Consider the following 11,978-nt stretch of genomic DNA (forward strand, 5'->3'; position numbering starts at 1 on the left):
TTTGGAGATACTTACCTTTGGGAAATACTCACCTTTGGATATATGCACCTGTGGAAATACGTGAGAGACATTTGGAAGGACTTTTTGCTGGGTTGGCCACTAGCTGCAACGTGGACTACAGTAAGGCTGGGGAAAAGTTATCTGAGCGAGTGAGAGTTATGACTTTGGATGTGGAAGAGACATCCCTGAACTGTTAACCCTTAAAGAGCCACAAGAGAACAGAATTTTGTTATATTTTCGTTAATTTCCCAAGACCTATAATAAAATCCTTGTTTTGTTTGAACCTTGTCTCCTTGCACTACTTGAGCAATCCCGCTGAAAGCTGTGTAGCCTCTCGTGACGTCACACTAAGAATATAATTGGATAAACTATTAAATAAGGGACAAAAGAATACCACTATAGTTTTTTTAATGTATTGTCATTATATGCAAACATAGTTTGGAAAATATGCACTGGTGGCCATGGAGGCATCTCTTTGTTTGAATGATGGCCCATGTCAACTCTGGCTGACTTCTTTACAATACAATACAATAGAACTTTGTCCATTAGTTACAGTGAACAAAAATGTGTCTTCTGCTCTGTTCTTAACACCTCCTCCCCAGCAGACCTTACACAAACAGTTGAGACAAGCTGCAGTGCAGTGCCCCTGGATGGAGAGCATGTTGTGGGGTTAAGGGCCTTGCTCAAAGGTAGGGGAATGTTTTAAGGATGTGAACCCAGAAGCCCTCCAGTTGTCAGATCAATTCCACCTGTTTTTTTCCAGCACCTGGCCCGGTATTTGAACCAGCCACCTTTTGGCCACAGATCCAACTCCTTAGCTGCTGGGCTACCTACCGCCAGTGTAGTATAGGTTGTTGCCTGACTGGTTCCATAGAAGAAGAAAAAAGCAAGAACATGAGTTAATCTTCAGAAATAAGCATGAGTTAATCTGCCATAATAAAAACAAAATGCTATGCAGATACATAATTAAACTGAACAAAAATATAAACGCAAGATTCCTCTGCCCGGATAAAGGACTCCTAACACACTCACTTCAGGACTTGAGCTTTGTGCAGGTGTGTGAGCAGTGGCTCTAGATGGTGGTCTGTGAATTTGCAGTGGCTGATGTCCCTCAGAACCAGGGCCAGAGATCCACAGGCCCTCCGATCCAGCCTGGTCTCACTGAGGTACAGTTCCCCACCCAGGGCTCTGCACAGGGACCCCTCTACAAACCCTCACACACAAGGTCCACAAGCCGAAGTAGCAGAGCTCTGCTGGCACGCTTCATGTCCAAATCATCTCTAAATGACTTTGTTGAGCTGCACAATCCATTTGAGATACTTTAGGATGATTTGGACTTGAAGTGCAAAAAATTCTAAAATTCACTCAACACCATACTGTATGTACACTGAACAAAAATATAAACGCAACATGTGAATTGTTGGTCCCATGTTTCATGAGCTGAAAAAAAAAGATCCCAGAAATGTTCCTTATGCACAAAAAGCTTATTTCCCCCCAATTTTGTGCACACATTTGTTAGTGAACATTTCTCCTTTGCCAAGATAATACATCCACCTGACAGGTGTGGCATATCAATAAGCTGATTAAACAGCATGATCATTACACAGGTGAACCTTGTGCTGGGGACAATAAAAGGCCACTCTAAAATGTGCAGTTTTGTCACACAACACAATGCCACAGACGTCTCAAGTTTTGAGGCATCGTGGAATTGGCATGCTGACTGCAGGAATGTCCACCAGAGCTGTTGCCAGATAATTGAATGTTACTTTCTCTACCATAAGCAGCCTCCAACGTCGTTTTAGAGAATTTGGCAGTACGTCCAACCGGCCTCACAATCGCAGACCATGTGTAACCACGCCAGCCCAGGACCTCCACATCTTCACCTGCGGGATAGTCTGAGACTAGCCACCTGGACAGCTGATGAAACTGAGGAGTATTTCTGTCTGTAATAAAGGCCTTTTCCTTTTATGGGGAAAAACTAATTCTGTCTGCCCAGTGGGTAGGCCTGGCTCCCAAGTGGGTGGGCCTATGCCCTCCCAGGCCCACCCATGGCTGCGCCCCTGCCCAGTCATGTGAAATCCATAGATTAGGGCTTAATTTATTTATTTAAATTGACTGATTTCCTTATATGAACTGTAACTCATTAAAATCGTTGAAATTGTTGAATGCTGCGTTTATATTTTTGTTCAGTAGCTAGGTGTAATGTAGAATATACGCGAAGGCTGTAATATAAAAAAAAAAATCGTGATGGCAATATTGTCTCTTACTATTTAATAGTCATGCACATATGCGTGTCTCAATCTGAGATATGTGTATGCGTAATGGTTAATAAATGCCTGGTATCTAACATGTGCTGATCAGCCTTACATAAGTAATACTTAATTATACTCAAGACATTCAAATCAAAATCAAATCAAAGTTTATTGGTCACATACACAGATTTGCAGATGTTATCGCAGGTGCGGCGAAATGCTTGTGTTTCTTGCTCCAACAGTGCAGTAAAACCTAGTAACACAAAACAATACACACATAATCCAAAAAGTTAAAAGAAAGAAATTAAGAAATAGCAGAACGAGCAATCTCACAGTCCGGAATATATTTATACATTCCAAAGCATTATGGAGTGCCATGGAGCAGTTTAGTTACGATACAGCAGATGGCATTGGTGAGCCATCCCAACACCGAAGTAGAACTTGGGTAAGGTTACCTGACCTGGGTTTGTATGATGCAGGCAGTAGTGGATCGCGCCATGTTGTCATATGAATGTTTAATAAACGTAACACATAGTGACAAAGAGGGTCATTATAATAATTACATTTTTGTAATATGTGTACATTTCAAAGTAAAACAAATCCATAACGGAAAGTCAATTTGTGTAAGCAGCAGTGCAAATGTTGAGATGCCTAGCGCACTAAATTGTGTAGGTTACCACCTGGCCAGTCCTTTTCAAGCACTCTTATTAAGTCCTTTGTCAAATATCATTCTGCATTTTTTACAATTTACTATGTACAGTGATAGAGGAATAACACGTAGGCTATGCAATACATTTGTAATATTTGGGAAAAGCTTCTTTGGGGAAAGCATATGCATGTGCACAAAAGATGAGCAGACCATGCAGTTTGACTTTTGTCAAGGACACTTGAAAACATGTTCGGTCACATGCTAACAGGCGAAACAATGGCCATGATTCCAGGTTTTATGTTACGCTACTTATTGCACAAATATACACTGAGTGTAGAAAACATTAGGAACACCTTCCTAATATTGAGTTGCACCCCCTTTTGCACTCAGAACAGCCTCAATTCATCGGGCATGGACTCTGCATGTTGTCGAAAGCGTTCAACAGGGATGCTGGCCCATGTTGACTCAAATGCTTCCTACAGTTGTGTCAAGTTGGCTGGATGTCCTTTGGGTGGTGGACCATTCTTGATACACATGGGAAACAGTTGAGCATGAAAAACCCACACACTCAAACCTGTGTGCCGGGCACCTACTACCATGCCATGGCACACATACACAATCCATGTCTAACTTGTCTCAAGGCTATAAAATCCTTCTTTAACCTGTCTCCTCCTCTTCAGCTACGCTGATTGAAGTGGATTTAACAGATAACATCAATAAGGGATCATAGCTTTCACCCGGATTCCCCTGGTCAGTCTATCTATGTCATGGAAAGAGCAGGTGTTCCTAATGTTTTGTACACTCAGTGTATAGGGGCAGGGGCACAACTTTCACTGGGGACAGGGGCGACATGTCCACCCCACCCCACATTCAGAAATTGCTTTTTTGTCCCCCACAGTTTTATCATTGGAATGTGATACAAAACGAGGCGACGGTGTGCTTTAGGACCATGCAGACGCCTCCGAGCGGTCGGGTAGGCTGTTTGGAGTGTTATAATAATGATGTCCCCCCCACTTCTAAAACCAAAGTTGCACTCCTGTATAGGGGACATGAGGAGTAGGCTACCAAAATGGCGGACGGTGGCTTTAGAACAAATTGTAGTCTCATCAAGTTATTTAAAATAAATGACACAAATTATATTATAATTATCTTGATATTTAAGATGAAATGTTTGTATGAAATATAATCCTATATTCTTACATTAAGTCTTTTTTTTTTTAGATTAATTACCGAACTAGGAGCTATAGGCCTATAAGGAGTGGGAGTAGAACCTAGACGCAGCTGTCTGGAATCAAAGATTTGACACGGTAACAACATGAGATCAACTGATCTGCTGGTTTATTCTTGTGGGTTTTTAGTTACATGCAAGTTTGTTTCAACACGCAGGTGGATGCAATTTCCCGTGAGAAGCGTTTTAAGGAATCCAGCGCTAATACAGAGCTGCATGTGGTTCTGCCTGGTGGTTGCAATTGGCCAGCAAAGTCATTCATCTCTATTTACACAACGACCTGTGCACACACACACACACACACACTGGAAAAATATCAATAAAGACATCCTGCTTTTTCGGTTTCATTCTCCTCTGAAAATAACACTTTGCACTACTCAGAGGTCATCTGCAAACAAACGCTAAATGAAAATACAAATATTTATGAGAAGTTATTGAAACTTTATTGCACTATTCTTTTCAGAGCTTCTTTTATTTTCTTTCTGGCATCAAACATATTCATTGAATACTCAGGAACATAAAAAGATGGGATATTGATTCGTAATAGAGCTTTTAGAGTGAAAGCTTTCATGAACCGAAAATGTATTATGATTACTCTCATCATAATATGTAACACATTATCAATACCTGGGCAAAAATTATTGCTCTTGGTTTGCTAACAGTTAAAGTCACTTATTTCCTTGAACACCTTTCCCCCAGTAGTGAACTCCAATGCTTTCCAGTTGAGAATATTTCCTGGAGTAAAGTTTTTCCCCAGCATATACAATTTGATTTGGCAGGGAGAGATGACACTGTCCCAGAAGTGGACATCGGTAACATCCCCCACAAAGGATTGTGATGCTACAAAACCTCCACTATAACTGCCTTGGTTTTGACCTAAGATTATCATTGGTTTTCCATTTATAGGGCCATTTGGCTTAAGAATCTTTGATGTACTTCGTCTCCCATTCGCCCACATCTGGGTGAGACCAGTTTTAGAGTCCCATGTGCCACAAAAAGAGATCCATGCATTTCTATTTTCCGGCAACCCTTTGATAGTAACAGAATCTCCTCTGATATTCAGTTTATACCCACCAGTTGATTGGAAACACAGATTGATATCTTTGGAATCAGAGGGGGTTGCTAGAGAAAAAAGGGACTGGTCTCGGTGTATCTCAGTGAAGAACCTCTGACACATGGTCATAGCAATAACAGGCTTTGAGACGTTGGCAGAGAGTTTTACAAATGAGTTGCTTGCCTCATCTGGGATGATGAACTTTTTCCCTGAGAGATCTGTATGGGTTAAAAATGAGGGAAGGAGAAAAGCTCACCAACAGAAATGTACAGAAAGCAACTTGACCTAGTATGTCTTGATGTACAGTATGATGAAATATATAGAGCTTTGCTTAGTTATTTCACCACAGATTAGCAGCGATGCAACCTGATCGGAAGAGGAGTTACGGACACTCAATGACAGCAAATATTTGAACAGTTATGTCCATGTAGGGCCAGATCTACTACATGGTTAAAATTACAAGTGAAAACTTTGGAGAGATCGCTCACCTTGATATTCACCATAACAGCCATAGATCAGAGCCAGCAGAAACAACAGCTTCTCCATCCACTTTAGTACACTGTAAAAAGAGAACAACAAAATGTACTGAAAGTATCACATCTGCTGCCTGTTAAACCTGCCTTTAAGAACCATTATGGGTTCTTTGCAGACAAAAAAAGTGCTAAATGTTGCCAATCTGCATAATCAATTGAAAAACTATTCTATTTAGTAAAGTCATTAAAATTACCTTTCCATATCTTCTTTTTTTTTTTTACCTTGATGAAGCAAATGTTCAGGACACCAGTTTTATTCTAGCTCTCTTCTGCATCTTTCTCTTCTACTGTAAAAGTTATATACTTTTAAAAGGGGAAGGGGTGGAACTATTATGAACCAATGGTGAAGAGCGTAAGATAAATACACTCTCCTCCACTGGTTGCCATGTTTTACCAGTGAGTGTAAGTAGGTCATTAAAATCAAACCTGCAGGTCATTCATCTTTGCACAGAGTATATTCCGAGACACAAACTCAGCACCCTCTGCACAGAGAAACAACTAGAACGTATTAGAAGCTGTGTCAATCCCACTGACCCAGAAAAGGGTGACAGTAGCCTACCTCAGGGCTATGTCCGAATTACTCCTATCTTACTCTTACAATTACACTACATGACCAAAAGTATGTGGACACCTGCTCGTCGAACATCTCATTCCAAAATCATGGGCATTAATATGGTGTTGGTTCCCCCCTTGCTACTATAACAGCCTCCACTCTTCTGGGAAGGCGTTCCACTATGTGTTGGAACATTGCTGCAGGGACTTGCTAACATTCAGCCACAAGAGCATTAGTGAGGTCGGGCACTGATGTTGGGCGATTAGGCCTGGCACGCAGTTGGCGTTCCAATTCATCCCAAAGGTGTTCGATGGGTTTGAGGTCAGGGCTCTGTGCAGGCCAGTCAAGTTCTTCCACACTGATCTCGACAAACCATTTCTGTATGGACCTCGTTTTGTGCACGGGTGCATTGTCATGCTGAAACAGGAAAGGTTCTTCCCCAAACTTGTCACAAAGTTGGAAGCACAGAATTGTCTAGAATGTCATTGTATGCCGTAGCATTAAGATTTCCCTTCACTGAAACTATGGGGCCTAGCCCGAACCATGAAAAACAGCCCCAGACCATTATTCCTCCTCCACCAAACTTTACAGTTGGCACTATGCATTCAGGCAGGTAGCGTTCTCCTGGCATCGGCCAAACCCAGATATGTACGTCGGACTGCCAGATGGGGAAGCGTGATTCATCACTCCAGAGAACGCATTTCTACTGCTCAAGAGTCCAATGGCGGTGAGCTTTACACCACTCCAGCCTCTGCTTGGCATTGCACATGGTGATCTTAAGCTTGTGTGCCTCTGCTTGGCCATAGAAACCCATTTCATGAAGCTCTCGACGAACAGTTCTTGTGCTGACGTTGCTTCCAGAGGCAGTTTGGAATTCGGTAGTTACTCAGCAGTCCCATTCTGTGAGCTTGTGTGGCCTACCACTTCGTGGCGGAGCCGTTGTTGCTCCTAGATGTTTCCACTTCACAATAACAGCACTTACAGTTGACCGGGGCAGCTCAAGCAGGGCAGAAATTTGACAAACTGACTTGTTGGAAAAGTGGCATCCTATGACAGTGCCATGTTGAAAGTCACTAAGATTTATTTTATTTTTTTAAACATTTTCTTCAGTAAGGCCATTCTACTGCTAATGTTTCTCTATGGAGATTGCATGGCTGTGTGCTCGATTTTATACACCTGTCAGTAACGGGTGTGGCTGAAATAGCAGAATCCACTAATTTGTAGGAGTGTCCACATTCTTTTGTATATATAGTGTATCTCTCCCTCCTCCCAAAGTGTGAACTTATTCACTTACCTTAACTGATTTGAAAGGAAATGACTGGTATAAGAAATATGGTGGAAACACCCACTAGGCCATGCCACTACCAATCCAATGCTTTTAGATTTGTGCCCAGTGAGCAGTGAAAGACACAACCAGTTGTGCTCACTGGGTGGTCAGTAGTGGGTAGTCAGCCTGTGCCCAGTTTTTAAAAACATTTATTAGATCAGATTTTAGCAATCAGATTGGATTAAATCTTAGAATTGGGTATTTCAAAACTGAAGAATTCGATTAGGAACATTCGGATTGGGATTGGGTAATACAATCTGAACTTTAATCAAGATGAAATGTTGTAGTTGCGTTTTTCAAAACTCAAAAGGTAGTGATTAGGATAGTTTTGGTGCTAAAAAAATCTGGATTCTACTGGAAGGGTGGATTCAGGTTGGATTTAGACAGGTGAAAGGTAACCAAAGGTTCTTGTTAAATTGACTGCAGTATAGGTATGCGGTTAGTTGTTATATTGGGAAGTGTCAAATAAATGAATGTACATACTTATAAGTGATATGCCGGCTCCAGGGGCGGTGTGTTCATTAGGGCGATATGGGCGACGCACTGCCAAACGGGAAAAGGAAGGGATTTTTTTCTAATCAATTATATCACGGCAACAGTAGTTATCAGTGTTCTAATCTAGACGTCTGATCTGCCACTAAATGTCCAATCAGGCTAAAGTCGTGCTTCAAATGCCCCCCCCTTTTGGGGCGATTTCAGTCAGGTTGAAAATCGCCCCAGAAGTCTCTCATAGACTCTCATGTAAAAAAAAATGTTTTCAAATATCAGAGCTTTCAATACAATCTCTATGGGTTTCTGAGGGCTTGCACTTACGCGCTTTCGTCATACGTAACATAACCATGAACGTAACTAAGAAAAGAGCGGGTAGCAGCGTCAATCAATTCACGTACTACTATCAAGATGGCTAACGTTCAGTGCAACTCGATTGTCTCTTTGAAAGAAGTTCACATCAAAGACCATTCAAAACGAGCTACTGGAGTGTATGCTAGCGGTCACGAGGGAACATATTGTGGAGGAGGTGAAGTCGGCGAACTTCGTAGCTATCCAAGCTGACGAGACCACGGACGTTTCTACACAGACACAGCTGGTGCTTGTGCTGAGGTACATAGATAGCAACCACAAAGTGCAGGAGCGCTTTTTTGAGTTCCTTCCCATCTCGGAATCAACCTCAGTCTCAATCGCCAGTGTGCTTTTGGAGAGACTGAACGGTATTTTTGCCGACGACGAGAAAGTCAAACTGTGGTGCACTGGCACTGTACCAGGTTCTCATGAGCTACAACCTCCAGGAGACGTTCTCTGAGACTGTGACTCTGTTGAACATCCTCATAACTACTCCAATGACAACAGCTGAAGCTGAGAGATGTTTCTCAACTTTGACACGAGTTAAGACATTCCTGCGAAATTCAATGGGCCAGGAACGTCTGAATGCACTGGCCATGCTTTCCATGGAGAGGGAACTAGTCCTCAGCATGCCTGATTTCAATGAGAAAGTCATTGACCGCTTTGCTGCATTGAAAGAGAGAAGAGAACAGTTTCAGTACAAGTAATGTAGCCTCTCTCTCTCTTTGTCCCTCCCTGTCTGTCTCTTTAACACACACACGCCCAAATCAGTTCACAGTTGATGTTGTTTAAAATAGTTATTTTTCATTTAATAAAAAAAAAAAAATAAAAAAATCTGTTCATGTTCATTTTTACAAATCTATACAATTGGCCAGAATATGGTTGTTCATATTTACAAATCTATACAATTGGCCAGAATATGGTTGTTCATTTTTACAAAGCCATACAGATAGCTGTGTTTACCTTTTCTAGAAATTATTTTCAAATTCTGTTTTCAGGCAAAATGTCTATCACTGTTCATTTTCACAAATATATACAAGAGGGCAGAATATGGAAGTCTATAAAAATTTCTTATTACCAATAACTTGCATCAATGTTTTCAGTAGCCTCTATCAAAAGCTCCTGCTTGCTTGTTGTGAATTATGCTCAGGTGCACATATTTCCAATTCAACCATGAGGCAAAAAATGTGGTAAAAGCTCTTGTTGATCCTGCAATCTGAACAAATACCAAGATGCTGTATTTTCAGCTGATATTTCATTTGTTTATGGAAATGCATATTGTTTATGCAGTGTTGAGGAATGTGAAAGAACACCCTTGATTATTTTTACTGTGATAACTTATTTTGCTTTTGTAAGCCAACACTTTTGAGATCAGTCAATAAATGCTTCTGGCATTGACTTATATGCTGCCCCTGTCTTCATGTTGTTGCTGGACATATCTTTTTGAAAATGTGTGTAGGTCACCTAAATCATCAGAAAAATTGCCCCCCCTGAGAATTTTTTCAGGAGCCGCCACTGGCCGGCTCTATATTTTAAATAAATGTAGTTTATTCATCTCTTTTTTTCTGTGACAGTGTAAAAGTAGTTACATGACCTGTCCAGTAGATGGCCTATTCAAAGCGCTGAAAATACAGATCTCAAATCAAATCAAATTTTATTTCTCGCATACACGTCTTTAGCAGATGTTATAGCGGGTGTAGCGAAATGCTTGTGCTTCTAGCTCCGACAGTGCAGTAATATCTAACAATTACATAACATATACCCAATACACACAAAAAAGTAAGGAATGGGATTTAAGTATATATATATATATATATATATATAGACAAGCAATGACAGAGCGGCATGGACTAAGATACAGAAGAATATTATAGAATAGAATGCAGTATATACATATGAGATGAGTAGTGCAAGATATGTAAACATTATTAAAGTGGCCAGTGATGTCAATAGGCAGCAGCAGCCTCTAATGTGCTAGTGATGGCTATTTAACAGTCTGATGGCCTTGAGATAGAAGCTGTTTTTCATTCTCTCGGTCCCAGCTTTGATGCACCTGTACTGACCTCGCCTTCTGGATGATTGCGGGGTGAACAGGCAGTGGCTCGGGTGGTTGATGTTCTTGATTATCTTTTTGGCCTTCCTGTGACATCGGGTGCTGTATGTGTCTTGGAGGGTGGGTAGTTTGCCCCCGGTAATGCGTTCGGCAGACTGCACCACCCTCTGGAGAGCCCTGCGGTTGTGGACGGTGCAGTTGCTGTACCAGGCGGTTATACAGCCCGACAGGATGCTCTCAAATGTGCATCTGTAAAAGTTTGTGAGGGTTTTAGGTGATAAGCCAAATTTCTTCAGCCTCCTGAGGTTGAAGAGGCTCTGTTGCGCCTTCTTCACCACACTTTCTGCGTGGGTGGACCATTTCAGTTTGTCGGTGATGTGTACGCCAAGGAACTTGAAGCTTTCCACCTTCTCCACTGCGGTCCCGTCGATGTGGATAGGGGGGTGCACCCTCTGCTGTTTCCTGAAGTCCACGATCATCTCCTTTGTTTTGTTGATGTTGAGTGAGAGGTTATTTTCCTGGCACCACACTCCCAGAGCCCTCACCTCCTCCCTGTAGGCGGTCTCGTCATTGTTGGTAATGAAGCCTACTACTGTTGTGTCGTCTGCAAACTTGATGATAGAGTTGGAGGCGTGCTTGGCCACGCAGTCATGGGTGAACAGGGAGTACAGGAGGGGATGAGCACGCACCCTTGTGGGGCCCCAGTGTTGAGGATCAGTGAAGTGGAGATGTTGTTTCCTACCTTCACCACCTGGGGGCGGCCCGTCAGGAAGTCCAGGACCCAGTTGCACATGTCTTCTTCCTTACGCACAGCGTTAAATGAAACGCGGTGAGAGACCTCACTCATATTATCAGAGAACCGGGGTACCTTAAGTTCCCTTTCAAATACTGGTTTTGGTCTCTCACTATGGGGATATAGCCAACTCCCGTAGCACTCATATAATCTCCAAAGCTAGGTAGTCTAGACAGAATCACCCCTCAGGGGCCCTGAAACTGAGGTCCGTATGCGCCAACGAGGGCGCAGTGACAGCCAGTCGGTAGAACCTCATGAAGGTATGGGGGGTAGCCCAACATTCTGCATTACAAATCTCTTGAAAAGAGATGCCCTTGAACATTGCCCATGACGCAGCCATACCTCTAGTGGAGTGAGCTCTCAAGCCCTCCGAAGGTGATGAACCCTTGCTTTTATACGCCAGTATAATAGCCTCCACTATCCAGTGGGATAGACTATGGCGGGAAATGTGCCTCCCTGTGCAGGGAGTTCCCCAAGAGATTTAAAGACGTAATTTGAGTTATAAGGATCCCCATTAGCCGACGCCAATGGTAACAGTCTTACTGGCTATACAGTTTGTTAACACATTTCTTGTTAACAAACTATAGTTTTGGAAAGTCGGTTAGGACATCTACTTTGTGCATGACACAAGTAATTTTTCCAACAATTGTTTACAGACAGATTATTTCACTTATAATTCACTGTATCACAATTCCA

General features: G+C 42.1%; 1 protein-coding gene across 1 annotated transcript; it reads right to left on the minus strand.

The window, feature by feature from the left end:
• Positions 1-4,222: 4,222 nt before the first annotated feature.
• LOC121560160 (C-reactive protein-like) lies at positions 4,223-6,016 on the minus strand. The gene is made up of 3 exons (XM_041873219.1): positions 5,911-6,016; positions 5,672-5,742; positions 4,223-5,401 (listed from the first exon to the last, which is right to left on the minus strand). Exons 1-3 carry the CDS (start codon positions 5,916-5,918, stop codon positions 4,785-4,787), a joined length of 696 nt encoding a protein of 231 aa, XP_041729153.1. The 5' UTR covers positions 5,919-6,016; the 3' UTR covers positions 4,223-4,784.
• Between the last annotated feature and the right edge of the window lie 5,962 nt (positions 6,017-11,978).

This window comes from Coregonus clupeaformis, chromosome 1 (assembly GCF_020615455.1).
Source record: "Coregonus clupeaformis isolate EN_2021a chromosome 1, ASM2061545v1, whole genome shotgun sequence".
Lineage (NCBI taxonomy): Eukaryota > Metazoa > Chordata > Actinopteri > Salmoniformes > Salmonidae > Coregonus > Coregonus clupeaformis.

Bases quoted from the DNA above. Each gene is read 5' to 3' on its own strand.
- LOC121560160 (XM_041873219.1), bottom strand. The intron at 5,402-5,671 runs GTGAGCGATCTC...TAACCCATACAG, and splicing joins CTGTTATGGTGAATATCAAG to ATCTCTCAGGGAAAAAGTTC.